Below are 27261 nucleotides of genomic sequence, written 5' to 3'. Positions count from 1 at the left end.
GGGGCAGTGCGGGGTGGTTGGGGTAGGAGAGGTGAGGTTTCAAGTGACCCCGTGTGTCCCCCGCAGGAAACATGCCTGTCTCAAGGATGCGCATGAGACCCTGGTTGGAAATGCAGATTAATTCCAATCAGATTCCGGGGCTGATCTGGATCAACAAGGTGAGCCATCTTTTTACTATTATTGCTGCATCATTATTATTATTATTACCGTATCGTTAACCAAGCTTGTTTTTAGTTGACATTAAGCATAAGTCAAGATCATAAAGGAAAGAAGAAAATGGAGAAGCTTTTTAAAAACTTTTTGTTTTTAAAAACTTTTTGTTTTTAAAAGAAAACTTCATTTTCAGGAAAGGTGGCTCTGGTTGGTACAGAATTCAGGATTTCAATGTTTTTCTTGATAACTTTCCTAGGAGAGCAGTAATAAAGAATTTGACTGAGAACCAAGAAAACTCATCTCTTGGTGCTTACTGGAGCCAGGCCACCTTCTGTCCCAGCTCAGTAGCTACTCCTACACCTCCCCCCATAGGACAGAAATCTTTATCTCTGACCTAAAATAAACTCTCAGTTCATCTCAGGTTGGCGTTGGGAAGCACATCCCTGTTGCTGACCCACAGAAGTGGGATCACCAGGCTTACTGAGTCAGATTGCTGTCTCTGAAGCTTCCAATCCATCCCGAGGCATCATTTAAGCTAGGATATGGTTTTGGTAGGATTCATGCAGGATCTTACTGGTAACCCTTCAAGGGATTCTGTATCCAAGCGTATATGGGAAATTTCCTGTAGTTACACTAGCAGATGAGGTGCAACATTTTGCAGTGGTTCTGGGCTTGAGCTGAGGCTGTTGCTCATTGCTGCTGTACCACTGCACATAGCTTTCCCAAACCCAACAGGTGGAACAGCAGTTTTTAAATGAGGATGTGAGGAGAGGGTTTTGAAGTTTCTGAGCTGCTGCTGAGGAAATTCTTTGATTAAAGCCATCATTGCAAACTGGCATGTGATGCTTTTCTTTTTTTTTTTAATTCGGATTTCTGTTGGTTTAATTTCAGGATAAGATGATATTTCAGATCCCATGGAAACACGCAGCTAAGCATGGCTGGGACATGGAGAAGGACGCCTGCCTCTTCCGGAGCTGGGCCATCCATACAGGTGTGTGCTGGCTTCAGCCCCCCCAGTCGTGTGAATATCTCCAGTGTTACCATTTCTGTCTTGGCTTACACCTCAGGTGTTACATGTCAGAGGAAACAGAGAAAGAACTTTTCTGGGGTGAAGAACTATCACTGCAATGAAAACACTCAACATTCATCCCATCTCTTCTTAACAGGAAGATATAAAGTAGGTGAGAAGGACCCTGACCCAAAAACCTGGAAGGCAAACTTCCGCTGTGCCATGAATTCACTGCCCGACATTGAAGAAGTGAAGGATAGGAGCATCAACAAAGGCTCCAGCGCTGTCCGTGTGTACAGGATGCTCCCACCCATGACAAAGGACCAGAAGAAGGGTAAGCCTTCAGCTTAAGCACTGCTTAGATTTTTAGGCAGCATCCCACAGACCTGCAGACAGCATTGGGGGCTGGGCTTGTTGGTGAAGGTTTAGACAAACAGCTCATTTTGTCCCAAATCAAAGTGCTCGGGGGGATGCCCTGGGGTCAGCTTGGCAGCAGTGGTGGAGCTGCTCAGCAGCCCTGCAGCCGTGCTCACTTTTGTCTTATTTATATTTAACAGAAAGGAAGTCAAAGTCTTCAAGGGAAGCAAGAAACAAGAGCAAGAGAAAGGTATGCATCTGCAGAGGCAGCTGAAGGAGCTGGAGGTTTTTTTGGTGGTTTTCAAGCTCAATTTCTTTCGTATGGGAACTTGTGAGTTCTTAGACAACCTATCATGCTTTGTTCTTATTTTTGTAGTTGTATGAGGATACGAGGACGGAGGAGTCAGCAGAACGACTAACCAGCACCCCTCTGCCCGATGACCACAGCAGCTACACTGCTCACGACTACACGGGGCAGGAAGTGGAGGTGGAGAACACATCCATCACCCTAGGTGAGAGCTTCAGCTCCGAGCAGGAAGAAAAGTGCTGCTGGTGCTAAAGCCACAGCGGTGTCACCAAGAGACAGAGCTGCCTGAGGGCTGTGCAGGGGGGAGGAGGAGGAAGAGGGGGAAGTAGGGAGGGAGTCTGTGCTGAGTGCCACGTGCTGCGGTGGGATCTGCTCTGAGCACCCCCCTGTGCATCCCCCAGACCTCTCGTCCTGCGAGGTGAGCGGCTCCCTGACCGACTGGAGGTTGTCGAATGAAATCGCCATGGCTGACAGCACCAACGACCTCTACCAGCTCCAGGTGTCCCCTCTGGGTTCGTCCTCAGAAGGTTGGTGTTACTTCCTTCCCACCTCGTTTTCTCAGCACTCTCCTGGTGCTGTGGCAGGATGGAGGCAAGGGTGCCATGGTGCTAAGAGAAGCAGGAGCTGGTCTGTAGGAAAAGCATCTTCTGTCAGATGGGTTTGGGTTTCTAAAGCTACAGCACAGCCAGGGTAGAGAAGAGCTGGGGTGTGCCGTTAGAGTTTGGGCTGTGGAGCTGCTTCTGGACGTCAAGCTGTGAGCACCTCCTCAGTAGCACATGTGGGGCAAAGTGGGATCCCATCCCCACTGCCTGCAAAGGGCTCTAAGCCATGGAGAAGTGCTCCCATCTGAGCAGGGGCTGGGAAACCTCAACATGCTGCTGGTGTGAGACAGAGTTGTGCAGTGGTGGTGAGGAAGCAGAAGGACGGCGGCTGCTTTGTGAGAAAAATTGACATTTGGATCTCTTTTTTTTTTTTTTTTTAATGTGATTACAAAATAATTGTGGATGAAGATGAGGATGAAATGAAATCAAGCATTATAAAGGTAAAAACAGCCCTTCTTTTCAATTGAATTTGTCCAAAGTTGCTGTTTGCACCAAGGAAGAAAGAGCAGTAGCTTCCTAACCCCTAGATAACCCTATGTGAGCTGAACACATACTTCCTGTAATCCAAAACCCTCATTAAATGAGGAAGCCTGAAAAAATGATATATAAAAAAGAGGTGATTCTGCAAGCACGAACTTGAGATGCCGTACATAGAAGCTGGTGAAAGCTGTTGAGTACTACTAGAAGCAAAGCTTGCTGTATCAGAGCCCACGAGGCCTTCGAGTTTTCTAGAAAGACTTATTTATTTTGCCTGTCCCTCCCCCTCGTGTTTGGCTTTTAATCTCTGTTCCCAGACATGGGGCACTCATCCCACTGATAAGGAGATGGGGTTCGTTGATGGAAGGTGCTCCCACCCTCCCTGCTTTCCATTAACTTCTATTAAATGAGGAGTGAAATGAGTTTTGTATAATTAGCATATCTAAGCAAAACCTTTTTTTTTTTTTTTTATTTGCTCTGTTTGCCCCCATGAGCTCTTCTAGCTAGATGAGAATTTACTCAGTGCATGAGGACCCATATTTCCCCCACCCCTGTCACTCTCAGGCCTTTTACCATCTCCTTACTGCCTTACAGCCATTTGAACCCACCCAGGACTGGCACACAACCAGCGTTGAGGGGAAGGGCTTCTTCACCAACGAGCCGGGCACGCAGACCATGTGCAGCACGTTTGGCTACAAGGAGCAGGACTGCGAGATCGACATGTCTTCAGGTACAGAGCCTTGTGCCACTGTGGGCCGGGTGGGAGGTACAGGAGAGGGCTTTCATCAGAAACACTCCTTGAGCTGGGAGGGAGAAATTGGAATCTCATGGCACGGGAAACTGTGAATTCCTCCAATTAGCCTGTTGGGAATCCGTAAGGAATTTGTTGAGATGAAAAGAGCCTCCAGTAGAAGCGCAATATAGATCTGTGCTTCAGTATTCCTAGCAACATAACAAGGTTTTCTACTAGCAGTAGCTTAAATTGGAGAGCTTAATTAGGGAGCATTTGGAGTATTGCAGCAAATTGTGAATCAGAGGCATTTGCTCACCTGTGAGGACGGTTTCCTTTGCTGATACATTGCCATCCATTGGTTCTCATGGTCCCTCTGCCCAGGCTCTGTGCTCATTTCTGTGTCTGTCTGCGCAGGGGAGCTGGAGTTCCACATGCTGGACCAGAAGAGCAGCCTGGACTTCTCCTGGCTGGACACCGTCAGACCCATGCAGGCCATCTCCTGCAGCCTGTAAACCCTTGGCTTCCCAGCCCGTGAACTGCATTTCTGTAGAGACTCTTAGAGACCTGAAGGGAATGGCAGAAATCGCTTGTTACTGACTGGAAGAGGAAAGAAGCCGTTTTATTCCGTTTCACTTTTAGGCCTAAAAAACCAAGAAAATCTCCATAAGAAGCAGAGGAGCCCATCTCACACATAGGGCACCAATGCTGTGCTCCCAAGGTGATGCTCATACTGCGGGCCAGGAGGTCCTGCATCCCCAGCACCCAGCACTTTACTCAGGGGGTGCTTAGGAGACAGTGCAATGGGTCTCCGTTGGTTGCTGCTCACTTGTGCAACACTGCTGATGTGATGAGCTTAATGACTGTCATTACACTTAGTCAGAGAAACTGCACTAATTGGCCCTCTCTCTTCTTCCATTTGCTCCAGCACATAGTCCAAGTTCAGATCAGATCTTTCCAACTCATGTAAATAGTTTTGACCAATAAAATGTGAAAATTCAGTTTAGGCTTTGCTTCCATTTAGCACACTTACCCGGTTTGCTCATAGGCTGTTACCTGCTCGTAGGCACGCCGTGTCCATTCCCACCGAGCAGTCGAGGAGCTGCCATATCATATAATTTTGCACTGACGAGGGCAGAACTTTTATTTATGCAATGCTTTTCAGAGCTCTGTTCTAGAACTCCTCCTGCCAGGAGATCCTGCAGTTCTGCACCCAGCGAGCTGCAGCTGCCTCAAGCAAGGGCACACAGAAGCAGGATGGAGGAGCTTCTAGTCCGTGCATAATGCATAGAAAACAAATCACTAAGATGCCATAGACTTATTTTCGTGTACATTTTATTTTTGTATATAAAGTGTTGTATATTTGTTGTAATAAAAGTGTTTTATATACACCATGTTTACTTTTCCTCATTGGAGAGCTCGGAGAGGATGCATTCCAGATTCCATGAAAACACCCTAGCAGATGTGCTGGGGAGAGACAGCAAGGGGGGTTATTCACATGAGTCACGAAACCCGGGAATCTAAGAGCACGTGTTTGTCTCCTCATCCCAGTGCACTGACGGGAGGAGCCCTGCATGACCCTTGGAGTCAGTGTGCCCTGCCGTCATCAGACACACGAGCCAGCAGCATCTGCCAGCTCCTGTGCTAAGGAAGCTCGAGCTGAGTTAGTGCTGCCCAAAATGAAAGCACAGACAGTCTGGAAGGAAAGGGGAAAGAGAGCTTACTTTTTCGCTGTGTATTTTGTTCATTTGCTAGACTTTCCGGCTCGAAAGTTGTGGCATGTCAGAGCATCGCCTAGGCTGGCTGATGCAATGTGTGCCCAGCTGCTAGCACAGGAATCTGCTGCTGCACAGAAAGCCCTGCAGTGAGCAGTGCAGCTCTGCTCCTTCTGAGCCTGATACCAGAGAGAAACAGGAGCTAGAGAACTGCTAGGGATGCACAGGGCCAGTGAGATTCACTGCCTCTGGGCCAAGGTAGGACAGGCAATTAGAAACAAAGTACCACAAACATCCCTATCCACCAACCTACCTACAGAGCAGCACCATCCCTTACCGCCTGGGGGTCACCCAGCATGAAAATGGGCTGCTCTTGCTGCTTTTAACGTGAGTTCTACTGGCTACAGCTCCCACTGAAGCTATCAACAGCCTTCAGCACACAGCCCTACTCACATCCAAAGGGAAGAAAGCACCGAAAAAACATCTGGATACCTGGCAGGTGCCCAAGAGAAGCTGTGGGGGACGGGCTGTGCTCCCAGGCAGTCACCAAGCTTGGGAAGTGCACAACAAGCAGCTCAGTGCTTCAGTCTGTTTAGATCTTGTTTCAGAGCTGTGCAAATATAACCTTCGGGGATAACTTTGAGCAAGCGGGAGGAAAGGCAGCATGAGGGGAATACCAGGCGCCGGGAGAGGAAGACCCAACCCAGACTGCTGGAACAAGGCACACATTTCTGACTGCCTTTGTCACAGGCTCTGCTGCTCCAAGGGTCCTACACAGACAGCAGATGTGGGGCTTACAGGAGAATTTGGGACCGTGGGAAGCTGGTGGTGGCAGTTCTCAGAGCCAGCCTATGGACTGAGGTATCACTCCTGGGATCATAGAATCATTCAGGTTGGAAAAGACCTTTCAGATCCCCAACCCCTACCCCTGCCCAGCCCACCATGCCCACTGACCACATCCCCAATTCCACATCCCCACATTCTGAAGCACCTCCAGGAATGGTAACTCCCCACTCCCTGGACAGATGTGCCAGTGCTGACCACTCTCTCCAAGGAGCAATTGCTATCACTATCCAACCTGACTCTCCCCTGGAGCAATACAGGGCCATCATCTCTCACCCTGCCAGGCCCTGTGCCCCATCTCCTGTAGTTGTTCTGGTTTGGAGCCTTTTCTTACACCCAGAGGGCAAAACCATTCTGTGCTCACCAACACAAGAGGAAATGGGGTTTGCTCAGGAACAACTGTGACACTGGGGAGGGAGAAGGGAAACTTTCTGTGATGCAAACAGCGCCCAAAATAACACGTGGATTCATTTGCCTATTGATGCATTACGGGTTTTTCACAGCGATGCTCTGACACGAGGGAACGGTGCCCAACACAGCACAGATTAGAAGGCTGACCAAGATTTTGGGCCAGAAGGAGCAGAGCCATGCCCTCAGCCAAGAGCCTCACACACGGTGCCTCTTATCAGGCCGTGGAGGTGCACACTTGCTGCCAGCAGCTGTTTTGCCAACCGAGTGTTTCTGACTGAGTGAAGCTCCATGACGAGGTGGAATTTATCAGTGCGGGCACTTGGGTGACAAGCTGCCAAGTTTGAAGTTGTTTGTTTTGGTTGTTGCTCACGATGCTTTGGGTTCTTTGGGAGGAGAAGAACACAGAGGAGTGCCCGGAGCAGGAGTGTGATGATGTGCAGAAGCCGGGCTGCTGCCACCTGGGGCAGTGGGCTGTGCAGAAGGAACTCCAGATGCAAGCTAAGGAGCAGTGCAGGCTGCCTATACCTGGAGGAACACGAACTCCTGACAGTAATCCTGCACAGAGCATTCTATTAAAATCATTTTAAACCCTTGACATTAGATTATTTTCAACTTGCCTGTCTTAAATGAGCTTTTCAGATGCTCGGTAAGCTTCAGCTGGTGCTCCTGGGTCTGGTTTACAACTCCAGTGTGCACTCAGCAATGTTCAGCTGGGGATGCATTCACACAGCAGCACAGTAGGTTGCTGCAGAATCTCCCCATGCTCAACCCAACAAAGCAGCACAATGCAATGCTTCTTCCACAGCTCGTGATGCACGCAGCTCTGTCCTGTGCTCTGAACCTGGTGTGACCATGAGAAAGAAATGCGGGCTGTGCCACCGTTTGGCAAACAAGCAGAGATCACCTCTCCATGGTGGAAAACAAAACAGAGCCATTGCACAGTTGGCACTCATTTGGGAGATGAGCAGAGCTGACACTTGCAGGCTGCTGGTTGTTTGCACCGCACCCAAGTCAGCTCAGTTGGCAGATAACATGCAAATGTAAAGCTGATTTTGAAACAAGAGCAAAACTCATCTTAATTTTAGAGCATTAAGGATCGAACCCACTGACAATAAAATGATGGTCACAGAAACAGTCCCACAGCAGCAGCTCCCACAGCTGTAAACCCACTGCTGTAAACCAGTAAACCCACAGGTTTACTGCTATACCATCCTTCTTCCAGAGTGCAGAACAGCTCTGCTGCTGCCAACTGACCTTCAGTGCTGCAGGAGCAATAATTCCATGCACCTGTTTGTTGCAGCAGTTTTTTTCCCACCCGGTGAAAACCCTTCACCTACAAATAAAGCATTGCTGTTTTTCACAGATGTGTCCAAACACATCACTAAAATGCCCTTCCACAATTAAGGCGCTCTGCTCAGCACCCTTCTGAGCTCTCAGCCTCCCATCAGCAGCACCCTCAGAGCAGTGCAGAGCTGTGCTGTGCCCAGAAACCTGCTCTCAGTGCCCACAGCAGAGGCACCTCAGTGAGCTTTGCCCCACAGGCAGCACAGCCCGCAATTACTGTCCCAGCTTTGTTTGCCATGCTGATCAGGTCTGATAATTAGACACATTTCCAGCAAACCACGTGGTTTGTGATATCACACCTATGAAGGGCAGCCATACTTCAGACCAAAGGTATGAGTTTATAACTGGAGCTAATAGTAAACGCTTGTTAGTATTACAAAGTCAAATGGCTGCTGATTTAGCAGCCAGGCGTGCAGGTCTGCAAACATCATTCTGGCTGCACTGGATCATCGTCCTCTGCTGGTTCCTGAGGTTCCCCACATCTGTGCACGCAACACAAAGCCCCACACTGCCAACATGGCACAAATGGAGCAGCTCACTGCTGAGCATGTCCTGAGTGCTGCTGATTAAAGCCCACTGTTGCACAGGGCTGGGGAAAGGAGCCTGTCCCACTGCACAGCAGAAGGCTGGCTTCTCCTCGGCTGAAATGCCTATGGGAAAGTCAGCATCAGAGCACAGATTGGTGAAAGTCTTCCCTAAGAAGGGGGAAAACATCTAAAACCTGAAGCCCCCATGCTGCACCATGCACCATCCAAGTCCACAGGCTTTCTCCATGCTCTGAGCACAGAGGTGTTAATACCACTGCTGATGGGTGCATCAGTCCAAGGGCTGGGTGTGAACAGAGGTGTGAAACCACCCCATTAGGGATTCTGAACTGTTGCCTGAGTGCAATTATACACTCGTTCCACTAATTACCCTGCTCAGCAACATGGAAATCAGTGCCACGTCATGGAAACAAGGCAGGAGGATGAGTAAGCAACAAGCACTGCAGCCATGGGGATGGGTAGAAGCATGTCCAGACAGTGGGCAAGTGGTGGCCACTGCTGTCCGTACCCTGCACCCAGCATGAGCTGAGGCACCAGGATCCACACTGCATGGACACAGGACCGTCAACCTTCCCTTCTGTGGGATGGGCAGGCTGGATGAAGTCAGAAGTAAGCAAAAGGACACACGCACGGATGGAGTAGGCATTGGTTTGCCAGGAGATTTCCAGGAATAGGGGGAAATTCTGCCACAAGGAAACAAACAGACGTAGCTTTCACTGCCAGAACTGCAGCTGCCCAGTGCCAGGCCTGGGCTGCGGGATGCTCTCAGGACCACACAGTGCATGTGTTCTGGTTGCACAGAAGGAACACCCAAGGGCTCTGCCGATGGTTGCACAGAGCAGCACTTGGCTACAACAGGAGGGCAGGAGAAGTAACAGCCCTATTTCAGTGTAGGAAATTTCACACCTCAGGTACAGCTCTTGTCTATTGCTCTCTGTTTCACAGTACAAAACCACAGTGCTGTGTGCTGCCGCTTCACCCAACGCTGCAGTGAGCAGAGATGTGGCACTGCTCTGGGGAACCACCCCCAGAACAGAGCCCGGTGCATTTCAAAGAGCTCAGCCACTGGAAGAGGGATGTCTGCATTCTGTCCCCTTGGGAACCTGTGCTAAAGCAGGTGGGGCAGCGGTTAAATGTAGTGCAGGTTAAGGGAGTGGCTGGGCAGGTCCTTGCCAGGAGCAGAATGGCAATTGTCTCTGGGCAACTGAAAGCAGAGGGAAGCATTGCTCCCTGCAGATCAGTGGTGGTTCAGCAGTGGCAGCACAGGGAACGAAGTGCAGCATAAAGATGCTGGCCCTGGTTCAAAGCAAGCCCAGCACAAGCACGACACACAACAGCTAGGAGCAAGCTGTGCTATTAGGTAACAAGACCTGGGCTAACCACAAGCATAACACGGAACATGGCCAGGTCTCATTTCACAGGGCTTGTTCTGTGATGAGCTGAATGCTGGAAAGGTCTTCCAGCTACCTTCAGAAAGAGGAAATGAGCTGAGCAACCAAGTCCAGGCAGGTACCGCTTTGTTTTCTTCACCTTTGCTGCCAAAGGACACACAGAGCAGCACGTGGACTGCACCAGCTTCCTATCCACTAATGCTTAACATCCATCACACTCACCCAGCAAACAACAGCACCTGAGCTGCAGCAAAGCCCCACGGATGCTGCCTGCAAAGCACCGCCGGAGCCATGGGGCTGCAGCAGCTGTATGAGGACCACACTGCTCCCTGCTGCTGTGCACTCATCTCACAGGCAGGGAGATTGGACCTATTTTTAAGTCACATCTTGTGACTGAGCAGTTGTCAGCTCAGTGATAGACTTAATTAAAGCTCTACTTATTACTGAAACGGTCCTTCCACAGCCGCTGGTTTTAGGGAAGATACCATTAAAATTTCCTTTGACTTTAAGAGGCTTGGGTCTCTCAAGGCAGCCTCCCTCTGCTGGGAAGGGCTCTGCAGGACAGCTGCGATCCCACCTGCAGCCCCAGGGCTCTAAGCTGGTGCACTGACACCATACCACACAAGTACATTGCACTGTAACTTTCTTTCAGACCCAAATCAAGGATTTCCTGTGTTTCAGAGATGCAAGCTTAACGCTCTGAAGAAGCTTTTTGTTGCTTTCCATGAACAAGAGTGTTTTGCTCCCACGCCCTGCTTGCATGCGGATGCTGCTGCAGGAAATAGCTGCACGCCTGCCACATCTCCTACCCCCTGCCTTCAGAGTGTAGAGAATCCCACTCAAAACACATACATCTCAACTCAATGCACACTCAGAAGCGAGTTTAAGGGACAGTTATGAATAAGAAGTCCAACCAGAGCTGGTACAACCCATTTTCACAGTGCTGACCCCAGACAAGACATCATGAGGACTGCCAAGTCCCGCCCTGTTGGCCAGGGCTGCTGTGTTTGTGGGGCGTGCTGCAATTCTGGTGGCTGTTCCTTCTCCCTGGTGAGGTAACATTGGGATCTGAGCCACTTGCAGGGGTGCAGAGAGCCTGGCACAAAGGTTGGTCTGCGCACCATGGAGCAAAGCCCTGAACCTCTGCAGCTGCAGAACCACCTCCAGATGGGTTACGGTGTTGCCAACCCCCTGGGAAACCAGGGATCACCTCCAAGGTTGAGAGCAGCACATCCTCTGTCTACACAAGAGGAAGCTCTGGTCACAGTACGGCCTGTGTAAGGACAGGCAGGAAGATGTCCCAGGTGAGAACGAGGAGGAAGATGCCCATCTTCCCTTGCTTGGTTCTGCTTTGAGGCACTGGACCCGCAGGACACAGGTGGGAGGTGAGGAGATGGTGCAGCACCCCTCTGCTGCTGCCTTCTCTGTAAAGGCTTTGCTCCAGCCCTACAGAACCACAGCCCAGAGCACCAGGAGCAATTTCCACAGCCCAGTTTTGCAATGAGCTCTCTGTGGTTCAGCAAACCTCAGGCACGAGGTGCCCAGGGAACAGGAACCCAGCAAGTGAGGGCTGCAGGCAGCAGCCAGGCCCTGCAGGAAAACGAACTCGCTATGGTATCAAACATCCAAAAAACCAACACGGTTTGGGGGTGTGCCCCACTGCATGTGCACCCGGGCACAGCACTGCTCTAGAAAACAAACTTTGTCAGTGGAGAAAAAGAAGCAAAGGGCAGTGTTACCCTTGATAACAGCTCTCTGCCTCCCGTGCCTCTGCTGAGCAAACCACTGTTTCCTGAATTGAGGTGTCAGGCATGAAATATTTCACATGCTGGGGCAACCGTCACCATCTGCCGAGTGACAAACAGAATTTAAGCCTTTCCTGGTATTTGATGCATAAATCAGGGCGCGTCCTTTGTGGCTGTTTGTGATTCCGCCACTGACAACAGCCCACGGTGCTCAGGGAGGGGGCAGTGGAAATGCTCACTCTGCCAACGTCCCCCTGGCCCAAACTACATTCCAGCTGAGCATTTCCAGAGCACACCTTGCTGCTGCCCTCTGCCTCATGTTTGCTGCAGTCATTAGGGCATAAGGCTATGCTGAGGATCCAGGCTAACCAGTCCTCCCCCTTTCCTCCCACTCTGCATCCCACCACCGCCACCTGATCTCCATCACTCACAGCCCCATGGGTCAGACAGACCAAGAATTTGTTTTTGCCATTACCTTCCAGGCATTTTCCCATCATCCTGCCAAACTCACAGCCAGCAAACACAAAGGAGAGATCACCAGCCTTCACGCAGCTCTGCTCCATTCCTCCAACACAGAGCAGATAACCACAACTGAGGCGGCTCTTTGCTCTCTCCTCTTTAGGCACTGATTTACCACCTGTTTCCCATCTCTGTTACCAGCAGCTGGCTCCTCCAGCATCCCTTCAGCTGAGCTAAAGTTTTGCTGGTGCTTCAGTCAGGCAGCAGCTCCTCCTGCTCCCCCACACTCACAGCTCTGCCAGCACAGCTCTCACGTTTTGCACACACAGCAGAGTTCCCAGCCGGTGCCCTCTACATGCCTTCAGCAGCAGAGCTGAGTCACCATCAGTCTATGTGTGGCTTTTCTGCCAATTTATTTCATGCCAAAGCCCTAAATTTGCTATCTGAGGCAGAGCAAGCCACCAAGAGCAAAGCTCCCAGAACCTCTGCCCACATTTGGGTCTTATTAGTGCTGCAGCCATGCACACAAGTGGCTTTAATTTCTCAAGAATCCTCCTCAGTGGAAAAATCTAGATGCAGAAAGCCAAGTTAAAGAATCCCTCTGCCTCTATGCAGCGTGGGAAGTGCCTCAGAACGCACATTATTTCTAGAATAACCACACCAGCTCATTCCTCACTTGTTGATGAAGAAAACGGGGTGAAGACGGTGAGCAGAGCTGGAAGGAGGTGTGCAGTACCTCTGAACTTGTTGGCCTCCACAGCATCGGCCTCTGTATGTGTAGGCATAAGGAAATAACGGAGAGCAGAAGCTCCATTTTGCCTTGTGCCTGGTGCAGGCACAACTCAGTGCTGGTCCCTGTCCTTTTTGGGCACCCACCAGAGCTGCTCAGACCTTCTATTAACTCTGAGCAGTGGCAGGCCTCAGCACCGCTGTACAGCAGAAAGCAGAGCCAAACACAAAGTCCGTCTGTCTGTTGGAGGGGAAGGTGGGATTAAGGCCAAGAATGAGTGCAGTTCGAACAAGAACACACAAACTTCCTCAGATACATTTCTGAGCCAGGCATCAGAAGCTCCAGAACAGCAGGATGGTTGCAGCCCAAGCTCTGGAGCCCAGCCGTGCTCATCTCTCAAGCTGTGTCCCACTCTGACTGCAGCAGTGCATCCCCGCTGCCAGGATGCTTCCTCAGCCATTTCCACCTTCAGGTAACTGCGCTGCTGTTTTGGTCTGATTGCAACATCCCAGAGTGAATAAATGGCAACAGAAGTGCTCCGCAGGACGAGCAGAACTGTCTGAGCACGGGGCAGCCCCACGGTGTGCAAAAACAGCAGAGCAGCTCTACTTCCTATTTCCTTTTCCGCAGAACCAAAAATAATTGCTGCAAAGGTCGCAGGGTCTGGGGCAGCAGCAGGACGGCAGCGGAGCAGTGATGGTGAGAGCCAGCATTGCTCAGCCACTGTGACTGTCTGAGCAGTTTTCTGGTGGTCTGCAACCCTCAGCTTTTGCAGGGAGTCTGAGATACACACCGGTGTTTGTTGTGTTTTTCTGTAAGATGAAGGGCCGGAGGGGGAGCACAGGGCCTGGTTGGAGGGAGGTGGGCAGAGGGCACCTGATGGGGGGGCAGGAATTGTTCCCATGGCTGGGCCCTCCTGGTACCACGGTGTGAGCGCCTTGTTCTATCTTATGTTGCTTGCAGGCAGAGAAAAATGGAACTATTTTGTACAAATGCTAATTCAGAGACAAAGCACAATAGGAATATGGAAGATCTGATTTTAAATAGTGAAATTAGGTCATGGTCCGAGGCTCAGAAATCCTTAGCAAGCAGGCAGTAAACAGGTCCTGAAGCCAATGCAAGTTAATGGTAGGAAATAGGAACTGAAGCAATATCTGCTGATGGGAAAAGGGAAGTGGCCGTGATGTTTCTCAGAGGGTTTCACCTCCGTGCACTTCCCTTCATGCACAATACTCCTTATATCAAGTGGGAAAGAGAGCAATCGGAGTCAGATGTCTGACTGCTAAGGGCATGGAGGAGACAAGGAAAGGCTTGTGATGGATTGAGGTGGCACCTCACATGTAAGGTATCATCTTCCTTCGTGCAAAGATGTGCACTAGGAAAACAACCCATCTGCTGTGGTCTGTTCTGCTGGCAGACCTGACCCGTTTCCTACCCAGGGGAGAAAATACAGAAAACCAAAAGATCTGCCCCTTGTTTTGGGGTTTAGGACTAATTTTGGTGCAGTGAATGAGCGTGGAGCTCTATGGAAGCAAGACAGGTCAGTGCAGCAGGCTGGCAGCGGGCACACCTGTGTGTGTCAGGGTTGGACCTCCTGGACTGCCTCCCTCTAATGATGGTGTGCTGTGGGTTTGTTTCAGAGCAGCCAGGCAGAGTGCAGGGCAGTGCTTGTATACCTGCCTTCTTGTATTTACACACAGATCAAGCAGACAAGTAAACCCCAGCACCACAACAACCTGTCTGCAGTGAGCCAGGGCTGTACACAGCGGAACCCTGGGCTTGGGTTTAATTGCTGCGGTTGATTACGGGGTCCACCTCTTCCACCTCTTCCTATGGCAGCCCTCTGCAGCACCTCCTCGTTTGTACACTCACCCATCTCACCTTGTGGCAACGAAGTTTAACAAGGATGAAGCCAAACCTCGCCGTTTGAGGAGAAAAAACCTGTTGCTATCCCTCAAATCCAGGCTTAGCGCCCACTCCCACCTCACTGAACACAGCAGATCCCCATCCCAAACCCCTCTGCAGGACGGAGCCTTCAGCCACAGAGCTGCAGCTCACTGCCTGCCATCACTCATACAGAAACAGCGCGGTGCGAGGGCCGACCTGGCGCTCACCCCCAGCAGCCTGGGAAACTCCGACCACAAACGCGCACTGAATGCATCCAAAGCCACAAGCTGATGCTTTTTTTTTTTGTTCTTTTCTTCTTTTTTAGCTCATGAGCTCTGACACTTTTTATATAGGCCCTCATAATGTTACAAAGAAGAACTGAAAATTCCCGGGGTGCGTTTTATGCAGTGTGAAATATTATCTCCTTCAGGTTTATCTCTCGAAAGCCAGCCTTTGCTGCACTCTGGCTTGATGTTCAGAAGGATAATGACAAACAAACATGAACAAATCTGCTGTATGTCCAGGGAGAAAAGGATCCTGCCAAGGAGACCTCTCCAAAGACCTTTTATTTTTACCCAAACCTCTTTTTTTTTTTTTTAAGTCTTTAACACTTTGAATTGAATTTTCAGTACAGCAGCAGATGTTTCTTACCAAATCCCTTCTAAATATTCTCTGTTCTACAGCAAACTGTATTTTGATATGACAAATCTGACTTTATAAGGAGCTGGGCAGATAACTGAGGACCCAGTGCCTCGCTAGGAGTGAGCCTGGCCTTTAAAGCCCCAGGATAAGCGAGGCAACACCTGCTCCTGTTCCTAGATGTGTCCTGTTCCTGATGTCCCCGTCCCCATCTGGCAGCAGGGAAACTCAGCCGGGTCCCAAGGCCACGGCTCGGGCTCCATCCCCATTGCAGACCCCCCCCCCACTCAGCCCAGCAGCAGGATGGTCACTGTGGCTGTTGGCACTGTGAGTGCATTCCAAAACCAACTTCTAATGCACCGGCTGCTTCCATGAAGGCAAAACTCCTGCAGAGAGGGGTTGGACTGGGATGAATTAGTCCAGCATGTGTTGGGTGGACGAAGCTCTTGCTGAAGGCTCGTGCTTGGCACATTTTGGGAGCTGAAATCTGAAGGCTGAAATCCAGCTCAGGTTGCCCAAGGCCCCGTCCAACCTGGCCTGCCTTGGCTGCGATGATTCGGGCTCAGTAGGAAACCCACAGCCACCAGCATCTCCAGCACCCTCACGCATCCCATCCAGACATGGAGCAATCCAGCAGTCTGCAGTCACCAGCCACCTCCAGGACCACTGTCCCTGTGGGTCCTTCGGTCACTGTGGATGTGGAGCTGTCACGGGACCCTGTAATCAACCGCTGCACCCCTGTGATGAGGGGTGTCCTGGTGGGACCTCTCCCTGTGCATCTCCTCGGTATGACCACGTGCTGTAAGGGAAGGGACAGTGTTAACACATTGAGTGTTTTTGTTTTTCTAGTTCAACTTTAAAAAGAAAAAAGAGAGGAAGGTAAAAATCATATAAGGATAAAAGGCGACAGCAGTGGGGCTGCAGGCAGAGCCCCTGCAAGGCAAAGCACAGCCCTAGGGCGATGCAAAATAGCCCAAGCACATCAGCAAGTTGGAACCATGAAATAGAACTATACCGGCAAAGTGAAGGCATAGCTTATCATAGAATCATTAAGGTTGGAAAAGAGCATTTTATCATAGAATGGCTTGGGTTGGAAGGGACTTCAAGGATCATCCAGCTCCAACCCCTGCCTGCAATCATTTACTCTGACCATCAACTTCTCATGGAGCATCTGGATGGTGATGCTGATAAAGTGCTTTTGGTGAGTGGCACAGAAAGCCTCAAGTGGCTGAAATGGGTGTTGGAATTGGACTTGGTTGGAGATGTCTCCCCACCGTGCTTTGATTCATGTACTCCAAAACAAGATGAAAGTGGAATTTCCCACAGGAAATGCAGGTTTTGCTTAAAATACCCCACATAAATAGAAAACCAAAATGAAAACATTTGTTGAGTCCATTGATGGAGCTGGCATGGAGCTGGGGCAGCTCCCGACCACCTCCTGCCCTCAGCACCCGCCTGGCCTGCACTGCCCAGAGGGCAATCTGTTGGACCTCCATTTATGTAACACGGCTAATATTAACCAGCTGAGTCACGGAAATTATGTCAAAATTTCCTGCGGATATTTCATTAGCTATCTTTTTGTTTTTTTTCTCTCTCCTACTTCATGCAGATATCCCTGAGCCTCTCTGAAAGCAGTTGGTAAGCATGGGCTGCCCACCAGCCCCGCGTCGTGCTGCGCTTTGGGAAGAGCCCAGCACAGCTCCGGCTCTCAGCCACACTGCTGTGCTCTGCTGTTTTCATCTTGGGGCCATTCCCCATCGCTTCCTCCAAACCAATCCTTCTCAGTGCTAAGCTCAACATTTTTGCTCTTCTTGGGTCAGCCAAAAGGCACGGCTGCTCTTGGCCCAGTCCAGCTAAGTGGGGCACGGAGGGGTGGGAAGGGCTGCATGGTTCCCCAGTGCCATCCCAAACCCAGAACAGCCCCACTCCCCTTGCAGCTAAAGGAGGCTGCATCCCCACCAACCCGAGCAAAACGCTTGCAGGATCCTTCCTAATGTTGGAGCACGTTGCCCCTTTGCATGGAATCATAGAATCACAGAACGGCCTGGGTTGAAAAGGACCCTAATGATCAACTGGCTCTGCTATGTGCAAGGTTGCCAACCACGAGATTTTCCTCCATTTTCAAACAAGAATTTAATCAGTGCTGCTGAGGCTGTGCTCACCCTGTGGGCTCTGAGCTGCTTCCCTGCTTGGCAGTGAGGAGTGTGGCACTGGGGGTGACATGAGCACCCAGCATCACCCTGCAGAGCACAGGTGGTGTAAATTGAGGCCCCACACCCACAGCACACGAGGTCTGTTGGTAGAGGGCAGCCAAGCACGGGTACTGCAGTTTGCAAACACCAATAAACAACAGGTGATTTACCTCTTTAGTTCCCCTCCCGCATGAATGAAGCTTTAAGAGCCGGTGGCTCCACCTTGCAAAGCTCAGGATAAAGGGCTGTTCTGGGTTTTTCTTCCCTTTTACAGTTACAGCTTTGATTCTTTGACTTTTGCCTTTTTTTTTTTTTTGCTATGCAAATGTGACTGCAAAGCCTTCCTGTCGCTGTGTCAGGTGTGTGCAATGAGCTCTCAATGCAACACGGCCCTCAAGCCCTGAAATGTCCTCAGAATGACAGCAGTGTGGGGCAGCATCAGTGACACTGCAGGCAGTGAGCAAAGAATGCAGCCTGCACACTCCCACTTAGCAGAGCTGCTATAGGTAATACTTTGCCAGAGAGGCCTGACCCACATCTGGGCCTCCTGCACCTCCAGCTGAGCAGCTCCTCCTGCCTTCGTTGTGGATCAGCAGTGGGATGGTGGTTGGTGGGCACAGAGATCCCCGCCGTGGTGCTGGGTGTGGGGAGCTCAGAGTGGTTCTGTGACAGACACAGCAGCAGCACAGCCCTAGAACCAACACACTTACAAGATTCACTGTGATAATTAAAGCAAACGCCTCCACCAATGCTTTGTGATGCTGCAGAACAGCGTGAACTCAGCCAGGCAGCCCGGGTTACCTATGGGTGACCTTCATAATGCAGAGGTGCTGCAGCAGCTCTCTGTACAAGAACAGTATTATTGCTTTGCCAGTTTGCTCAAGACAAAGCAGATGGGGACATGCTTGCGCCTCGGCTTCAATCATTCACTTTTACCCAGGCAGCCCCTCAGCCTGGCTCATCCCAGCACTGCATGCCCTGGTTTACGGGAAGCAATCAGCTCTCCATTGCAGCAGTGCAAGGTCCGTGCAGGGCTGGCACCTCACTGCAGGAGCTGTGAGCACGGCTGCTGCAGCACAGCCTGCTCTGCGGAACAGTGGTGCCAATAGGGAAGCAGACACGCTCCCAAAAACCTCTCCAGAGCAAAGCTGCCAGCACTACAGAACTACTGAGAGCTGCAACCCCTCCTGCCCAGGGCAGCATTGTGTCGGGCTGAGCCCTGCAGCACAGTGCACACAGCAGGAATAGGGCTCTAAAGCCAAAAGAGTTCCCATACCCCAGCTGTCTGCAGCTGAGTGCTCTCTGCAGCTCCCTGAAAGATGGCTGTGGCAGTAGGGGTTGGACTCTTCTCTCAGCAAACAGAGATAGGATGAGAGGGGATGGTCTCACATTGTGCCAAGGGGGGTCAGGGGGGTGTGAGGAACAATTTATTCTCCAGAGAGAGGTCAGCATGGGCACAGGCTGTCCAGGGAGTGGGGGAGTCACCATCTCTGAGGTGTTCAGGGCTATGGGAATGTGGCACTGGGCACGGTGAGGTGGGTTGGGCCTGGGGGTCTGAGAGGTCTTTTCCAACTTTAATGATTCTTTGAAACGAAACAACAGGTATCCATCCAGGATATCTTTTTTTCCCCATGTTTCCATGCCAAAAAAAAAAAAAAAAAAAGAGAGAGAGAGAGAGAGGAGGTTTGCTGAATGCAACACAACAAACCACCCCCTGCTTCCCCCCTCTCCCCCCAGGCTGCTTTTTGTGCCTGGAGATGTGTGTACATTTGATTCCAAACAGAGTGCAGGCAAGACAAATTACTGGGGAAGGACATACTTCAACAAATGGACACTGTATATTTTTTTAAACTGTCTGGGTCAGATTTATGTCTGTCAGCCAGAGGACAGTGCTCTCTGAAGCCAAACAAAAGCAGAGCCAGTGGTGTGCTCCTGGTAGCCAAGGTCGCAGTGCTGGGTCAGTGAGCTGATGGGGCACGTTGCAGCAGGGAAATGTGCTGCAAGACGTGGGCAGCTCCCCTCTGTGCAAGGAAATCACCACCAAGAGGGCACCCATAGATCTTGTTGGTGGCAGAAGACAACCTGCTGCAGCTCCTACATTTGCACTGCCTCCTGTGCACTGCTCATGCACACGCACAGCACTTGGTAGCTAGCAGCTTTCCTCCTGCACTCCCACCATTGGCATAGCATGGGGACAGCAGGGCTTTGGGACATCCACTCTGATCCTCTGCTCCAGCTGTGCTTCACTGCACAGAGGATAAGCAGGAAAAAAGCTGCAGGGCATCCCACACTGCTCTTCTTCCCACAAAGCTGGGGGGCATCACACAGTTTCAAAGTAACACTGCAAGGAAATATTTCATCAGCTCTATGAGAATGGGCTGAGTTCAGTTTTCAGACCCACCTGCAGCCCTCGCAGGGCAGCTCCATGGTCTGGTGCTGCGAGAGGAAGGTGTCACGCTCACGTGCTGCACATCAGCACTGCACAGGACGGGCTGCTTCTATCTGCACTGTGTACGTGATACAAATCGAAGTCCTTCAAGAGACTGACAAGGCTCTAGGTGCAGAGGGACCTCCCACAGTCACTCGTTATCACAGCCTCATCACACATTGTGCATCATTAACCGCAATGCTCCTACAGAGGAAGACGCTGCGACTGCAGCACGTGAAGCATCAGCTATTTTGTACAGAGTTGTTTATTTCAGAAGAAAAGCTGTGCAGACTGGGACAGCCACTGCCATGTTTACCGACCTCCTCAAGAAGGCTTTTGGCTGTGCTTTGTGTTTAGAGAAATGAGGCAAAACCCTCAGGATGCAGAAACGTGCATTGCAGCAGTGCTGCCTGTGACTCACGCCTCCCCTTCTTGTTTCTCGTGGGTCTGAACTCCAAGGGTCGGATGGATAAGGCAATCCTTCTCCCTATCTAATCTCTTCCCTACTGCATTATCTCAACACAATGGTTTGCTTCTTTCCCCACAGCTCAGGCCCGGTGGGGAGAAGCAGTGAGCCAGCTGCACAGCACCAGCAGGGCTGTATTGCACCAGCAGGGCTGCATGGTACCAATAGGGTTAAACCGAGGCTGTTTGCACCAGGGAAGGATCACACAGGAGAACTTTGATCCATGGAAATAATGTACATGAAATCAAAGTGTCCACCTGTGTTTCTATATGTAGTTTGCAGTTACGGAATTACAGAACTGAGGACTTGTCCCTGTGGAAGGGATATCCGGAGATCCCCCAGTCCACCCATCTTCAGCAGGTCCCCTACAGCAGCTGCACAGAACAGCATCCAGGCAGGAGTGAGTAACTCCAAAGGAGAGTCTCCCAGCCCTGTCTCTGGGCTCTGCCACCTCACAGCATGGAAGTTCTTTATGTTCAGATGGAGCTCTCTGGGCTCCAGTTTGTTCCCACTGCCCCTTATCCTGTCACGGGGTACCACCAAACACAGCCCTGCCCCGTCCTCCTAATGCCCTTCAGATACTGATCAGTACTGAGCAGATCCCCTCTTGGTTCTCCCTCCCCAGGGCTCTCATCCTGTCCCTATCAGGAGGTGCTCCAGGCCCCCATCTCTGCACTCTGAGCTCTCCAGCAGCTCCCCATCTGCCTGCAGCTGAGAGCCTCACACTGTGTGCGGTGCTCCAGATGTGCCCTCCTCAGGGCAGAGCAGAGGGGAGGAGACCCTCCATTGCCTGCTGGCCACACTCTGTGCCACGCACCCCAGGGCACCATCAACAATGGCCACCAGGGCATGCTGCTGGCTCATGGTCAACTGTTGGTGAACCAGGACCCCCAGGTCCTTCTCCACAGAGCTCTTTTCCATCAGCTCAGCTCTCAACCTGCACTGATGCAGTTACTCCTCCTTGAGCGTAGGACTCTACAGCTGCCTTTGCTGAACCTCATCAGGTTCCTCTCTATCCAGTTCTCCAGTTACTCCTATTTCTCAAGTGGCATAAGATCAGCTCAGCTCCATCAGTCCCAGCCACCTCCAGCATCACCAGCATGCTGCATCACACACCACCAACGAAAGGAATTAAACCAAAACATAACATGCTGATAAAAACATACACGTGGCAAATAAAAGCTCTTGCACACGCACTAAGAGCAGGCAGCTAAGATAATTGCAAAGCACGAGAAGCACAGTTATTACTGTGCTGCACGCCTGGCAGGGCACTGAGCCTGCAGCAGGGCTGCTCCAAAGGTCGTGTCCCCATCACACAGACACTGCACAGTGCAGCAGTCCCCGTGCAACCTCACACTGCTGGCAGCATCAATGGGCACAGCACCAATTCCCCCAGCACGGCTGTCTGGGAGCCGTTGGCTTTATTGCCCTCTGGAGATCATTAACTGCATACCCAGAATGGCATGCACACAGGAGCTGAGTGAGGATGATAAATGTCAGCTTTCTCCAAATGAGAACTAAATTCACTTTTCAGACTTCTCATGTATGTGCCCACAAGTGGGACTGCACGGCTGTCCTGCACACAGCTGCTGCAGGCAAACTCCAGGCAAACCCAGCTACAATTGTGCTGGGTGTCAGGAGAAGAAATATATACATCCCTAACCAGGGACTTCCCAGAGTCGGCAGACCCTGAAGGAATCATTGATCAGGATACTCTGGGGATGCTCCAACTTGGCAAGAAACCCAGAGTTGGGCAGAAGTGGGACCCACGCATCCCATGTCTGTACTGAAAGCTCATGGCCTGCTTCCTCCAGGAAGGAACAATGCATTTGTTTGTGGGATGTGAAGGTTTCTGTATTTCACTGATCCTATGAGCAGGTGATTTAGGTGGCCAGGATACAACTCTCCTTCCTAACAGATATATGGGTAACAGAAGGGAAAGCACAGACTCTGAGTTGCTGCCATCTGGGACCTCCCCATCTGCACACACTGACGGAGTGTGTTGGGCAGAGGCAGAAGCTGGCAGCCCAACGCTGTTGGCATCCAGGTGGGATGGGACTTCTCATTCAGACAGCAGTGATTTATGAGAATTGCACAGAAGAACCTTTTCCTGTAAAGGGGTGGCAGAACTGGTTCTGCAGACACTCCTCACGCTCACTTACTGATGGAAAGCAAGGTATTTATAGCAAGCGGGAGAGTTCAGCTTAAGTCACCAGTTAATTACTTGCACACCAGCTGAACACCATTTTTGTTGTGTAAGCAGCACACAGCCTCATTAAGTTGGGTTCCCATTAATTGTCTCACCTGCAGAACCACCGCTTCCTCCTGCAGTGCCAACACAGCGGCTGAGGGGCGGTTCTGCATCACTGCCGTGGTGTGCCCCACTTCCAGGGATCCTTGTCTGGGCTCTCAAGGAGCAATCGTGGACATAATTTACTGGAACAATCACAAAGGCTCTGTAAGGAGCCGAACACCTCTTTGGTACTTTAATGGCCCCAGGTGGGGAGGAGCCCAGCACTCCCTGCAGGCTTCCATGGCAGAGCCAGCACTAAGAGCCAGCATTAAGGAGAACAGATGTATATCTTTCCCACGTGGGGCAAGTGAAGCATGATCCATGTCAGAGCGTGACTCACACTGTGCACAACTACATCCTAAAGCACTTTGGCATTGCTCTGGCGTTTAGCACACAGTAATTTCTCCATCCTGCCTCATAGAGGCTATATTGATAAGATTTGGTCATCTTAAAAAAAATAATTGTATATATATATAATTGATTTTTTTCAGCTCTTCAGTCGAGTTTGGCAGGATGGGGCTGTGCTTGGCAGGCATCCCCAGCTGCTGGGGAGCGATAAGCACAGCTGCCATGGCAGGTCCTTCCCCACAGCAGCTCCAGATGAGACAGGAAGGGTGGGACGGTGTGATGCCCGGGCGTGTGACAAACAGGAGGCTGAGGCTGCGGTGATGCTGAAGAAGCACTGAAGGAAATGAAGCTCCATAGAGCTCATGGCACAGCGATGAGTGGAACAGCTGTGGTTCTCATGTTTTTGTGTCTCTCTCTAGCTGTGCTGCAGCCCATGCAGAGCTGAACTCATCCTCGAGCCCCATAAACACAGTGGTTTCTGTGTAGGAACTTGGGGAGATGTGACACAGCCTGAAGCTGCTGTCGGGGCTGAGTTTGGCTTTGAGAGCAAGGAATGGGTAGGAACAGAATGGAGCTGTGCCAGACTTCCTGCACAGGGCTGGCAGGGGGAGGTTTGGGGCCCAGGGGAAGGCAGGCACCATGGGCACGAGGCTGGCAGCAACTCACTGCCCCATGCCTGCCAAACAGCACAGCCACTGTGTGTAGCAGCTGCTGGGGTTGACTGGGAGCAGAGGAACGCTCTGCTGAGAAGCACCGACAGCCACAAACTGTATTTCCAGTGTGTGAGAGAAAAGGATGTGAGAAGGGAAAGGAGTCCAGCAGGGAAACAAAGCAAAGTCAAAGCAAAGCTCTGCCCTGGCTGTGCTCTGAGGATGCCTTCAGCTGTCAGAGCATCCTCCAGCCTTCCGCTGCGAGTCTCAGCCATCAGCCTCTACACCACAGAGAACACACTGCCCGAGAACAACGTAGCTGCAGCTTTCCTGCCCCCTGCACGGGCAGTTTCCACCTGCAAAGAGCTCGGAATAGGGCGAGACGAGCTCCGTGCGTGCCCTGACACTGCTTCGCCTGCGGGGAGGCCCCTTTCCACCCGGGGAAGGAAGGAGAGCAGCAGCAGCACGCAGCTCCCGAGCATCGCAGTGCAGGCGCACCCGGCGCACGGCGGCACCGCTCCGCTCCTGGGGCCGCCGCCGCCGCTGGGTGCCACCGCCCTCTGCAGTCCCCGGGGAAAGGCGCAGCTCAGCCGCTCTCGTCAGCCCCCGCCTCCATCCCAGCGGGCTGCTGCGGGATCCCTTTGATGTCAGTGAAGGCTGAGCCGATTTTGCAGCCCGTCCCTCCGGCCCCGTGCGCAGGGCGGGGGAGCTGGGCGGTGCTCCGGGCACCGGGAGCTGATGCTGCTGCAGCACCGCGGCCCGGACGTCCCCGTTGTGCTGCTGGACAAACGAACATTGCTGCTTTGAAAGCTTTTCTTAGTAAAGGAAACCATATATATAAAATTACATAATTTCCCGTTTGATGCTATAAGCAGAAACGGAGAGTTTTGTTTCGGGTCTGCGTTATCACAAATGCTGGAGCAGTTGCTGTGTAGCAGCGCATTAATCACAGGAGCAGAGAGCTCTATGGCTTTGCAAAGCACGAAGTAGGAGATGAGCCAAGGGCTCTGGCAGCTGGAGCTTCTTCTGACTCAGCTCAGAAAGCAAGGGAACCTCAGCCTGCATCCCCAGCCCTGCCAGGCACTCTGCGAGCTCTGACGATGCAGAAAATCACAGGAGAGCCATGAAGGCTCAATTCGAGAGGAGGGCAGGTCTCAGGGAGAGCTGGAGCTCAGAGCTCACATATCCATGCTTTGGCTGCCACCTGCTCTTGGCACCATGATTTCCAGAACCCAACAAACTGAGCCAACTTTCAGTTTTCCCAGCGATGAATTTGCAGCCTTATCTCCAGAGGTTCAGTGGGACCAAGGAGGAGCACTTTGGTGCAGGGCCACGAGAGCTCAGCTGCAAACCCTCACACCAAGGCCACCAGCTCAGCTCTGGGCACCAAAATCCCCAACATCATGCAGCTGCAAGACACCATAAACACGTCTCTATTGCTATATGAGGTGAGCAGCACACACTGCTGTTTTTGCCTCCTCGCCCCACAGCCAGCATTCCCCAAGTGCTCCAAAGACAGAGTGGATCATTCTATCAGCTCCTCTAAGGCATTTGTCACCAGAACACGCATAGTGCAACTCCAGAGTTTGCTTCACAGCCTTGTTTCTTGAGCTAAGGGCAAAGAGTTGGGAAAATCCCACTGCCTTGTTTGTGCCCAACCTCATTTTCACCTCATTTTCAGATGGCGTCAGCAAGCTCTTTGTCCAAACCTCAGCTCTCTGCAAGCTCTACTCCGAGCATTCTGTGCATCTGAAGAGCATCTCTGGTAGCCCTGATGGCACTGAGCTCCCTGTCCCATTGCCTGGTTCCTGTGTGATGGCTGTTTGCTGAATGGGGCTTTTATTCCCCAGAAGGAGAGCTGGCAGAGGCACAGCTGGATTTCAGCTGCCCAGGGTAAAGGTGCAGTGTGGGGCTTTCAGCTCTGCCACCTCCTGCCTCCGGTAAAGCCTGATGCCACGGGTTCCTCTCAGTCTCCCCATTGGCAGCTTTGTCTCCCCGACACGCAGGGATGCGTTGGGCCCTGAGATTGCAGCTACCTGTGGTTTTAAGGAGAGGACAACAGAAAAAGAGAAGGAACTCATGGCCACCACAATCTTAAAACTTTTGAGCTGAGCTCCTGATCTGGCCTCAGCCTGCCCCATCTCCTTAGCACAGCCCTCCCTGCTCACACAGCTTCACTGCTCTCTTCTAACCGAATCGATTTCTCCTCTTCTTCAGGCTCCTGACCGTCCCCTATTCCTCCTGCTCTGCCATCACCACCAGCATTTACCAGAGCCGCAATTCACACTTGATGTGATGTAGAGCAAAGGGAAAATAAAGTTGTGGTTAATTACAATCTGCACAAATCAGTTTATATTCAGGGACTTCACAGGACCTGTTCTGCCTTCCCAAATGCTGATTCCACCAGCACAACGTCTGTCTGTGATGCAGCGGTGCCTCCCTGCCTCTCTTGGCTGCATCAAAAAGTAGCTATAAGAGCAATACGAGGCAAAGGCAAGCAGCCGGGATGCGAAAAAACAGCTCAGATAACTTGAACTGAGAGGGCAGAAAGGGAAAAAGGGGGGGAAAGGAGTCCTTCGGTGCACTGCGGGATACCCGAGTGCGGGTGTGTTAGACTCGATCCCAAAGAAGCCGTTATTTCCCCTTTAACCCGCACCTGCCCACGGCGGACTGCGCGGCAGCAGCACCCGGTCGGACCGCAAACCTCACCGGCTGCGGGAGCGGCCGCTCGGGGCACCCCGTCCCGGTACCGGGCTCCGTCCGACCCCTCCACGCACCCCCGGTCGGGGCAGCCCCCGCCCCGCTCCCCCATCCCCATTCCCCGCTTACCTGCCCCCCGCTGCGGGCTGCGTGTGCCGCCTGCCCCGGTCCCGCTGCGGGGACATCGCCCGCTCTTTCCCTTTCACTTTCCCTTTCCCTCTCCGCTACGGAGGAGGAGCGCCCCGGCCCCACCCGCACGGAGCTGCGGGGAGAGTTCGGCCCCCGACCCACGAGGAACGGGGAGCCCGAAGGCAAATGGAAGTGGTGGAGGGAAGGGGCAGCGGCGTTAGAGGTTAAAGACCTCGCATTAGAGGTGCGAGCGGGGCAGAGAAACTCCCGGTACAGCTGTAGCCACTCATCTCTATAACCCCCAGCGGCTCAGAAGAAAGCTGTAGGCTTTTGCCCCTCTCCGAAACATTTATTTCTACAAACAGAAGTCTAAGAAACGAGGCAGCAGCCCAGAGCAGAGGCTGACAGAGGCAGCAGGGATTTCCCGTTCGTAAATAATTGTTTTTTTCTCGTTTGCTTTTATAGTTTTTGTTGGAGATGGAGCAGAATGCACGGGGCAGGGCTCAGTGCTGCAGCAGCTGAGGATGAACAGTGACTGCACAGCTGCTACAAGCAGGCACAGCCCAGGGATGCGCACACAGGGGCGGGCAGAACTGCTGCTGTTTGGATGCACGCAACCCCTGACTCAAAAGGATCCAATACACAAACAGCACTGGGCTGTTAAATGATGGAACTCCACAAACATCCAACAGAAAGGTGCTCCACTGAGGA

General features: G+C 51.7%; 1 protein-coding gene and 1 long non-coding RNA gene across 4 annotated transcripts in view; one reads left to right on the top strand and one right to left on the bottom strand.

Moving 5' to 3' along the window:
- Window positions 1-5029, top strand: part of IRF1 (interferon regulatory factor 1) — a 6004-nt gene extending 975 nt beyond the window's left edge. Inside the window, exons 2-10 of one of the 2 annotated variants that reach the window (XM_010719249.2) lie at window positions 67-158; window positions 1045-1144; window positions 1320-1496; window positions 1720-1769; window positions 1896-2031; window positions 2228-2353; window positions 2837-2868; window positions 3500-3635; window positions 4053-5029. In XM_010719249.2, the coding sequence (XP_010717551.1) occupies window positions 72-158; window positions 1045-1144; window positions 1320-1496; window positions 1720-1769; window positions 1896-2031; window positions 2228-2353; window positions 2837-2868; window positions 3500-3635; window positions 4053-4150 (942 nt within the window). In that variant the 5' untranslated portion in view covers window positions 67-71 and the 3' untranslated portion in view covers window positions 4151-5029. Of the gene's footprint in view, window positions 1-66; window positions 159-1044; window positions 1145-1220; window positions 1497-1719; window positions 1770-1895; window positions 2032-2227; window positions 2354-2836; window positions 2869-3499; window positions 3636-4052 lie in introns of both variants that reach the window. The other variant, XM_085236863.1, reaches the window with a different exon arrangement.
- On the bottom strand, window positions 3631-27119 carry LOC146543355 (uncharacterized). 2 transcript variants are annotated; one of them, XR_014886652.1, is made up of 3 exons: window positions 26551-27103; window positions 3955-16143; window positions 3631-3766 (listed from the first exon to the last, which is right to left on the bottom strand). It is a non-coding gene; the product is annotated as an uncharacterized LOC146543355 (long non-coding RNA). The 2 variants fall into 2 exon arrangements; XR_014886651.1 differs by lacking the exon at window positions 3631-3766 and having other exon boundaries at window positions 15121-16143; window positions 26551-27119.
- Window positions 27120-27261: the final 142 nt, after the last annotated feature.

Source organism: Meleagris gallopavo, chromosome 15 (assembly GCF_905368555.1).
Source record: "Meleagris gallopavo chromosome 15, MGAL_WU_HG_1.1, whole genome shotgun sequence".
In the NCBI taxonomy this organism is placed as follows: domain Eukaryota; kingdom Metazoa; phylum Chordata; class Aves; order Galliformes; family Phasianidae; genus Meleagris; species Meleagris gallopavo.
Note: the sequence above shows the minus strand (reverse complement) of the source record. Positions and strands in the feature narration are given on the sequence as shown.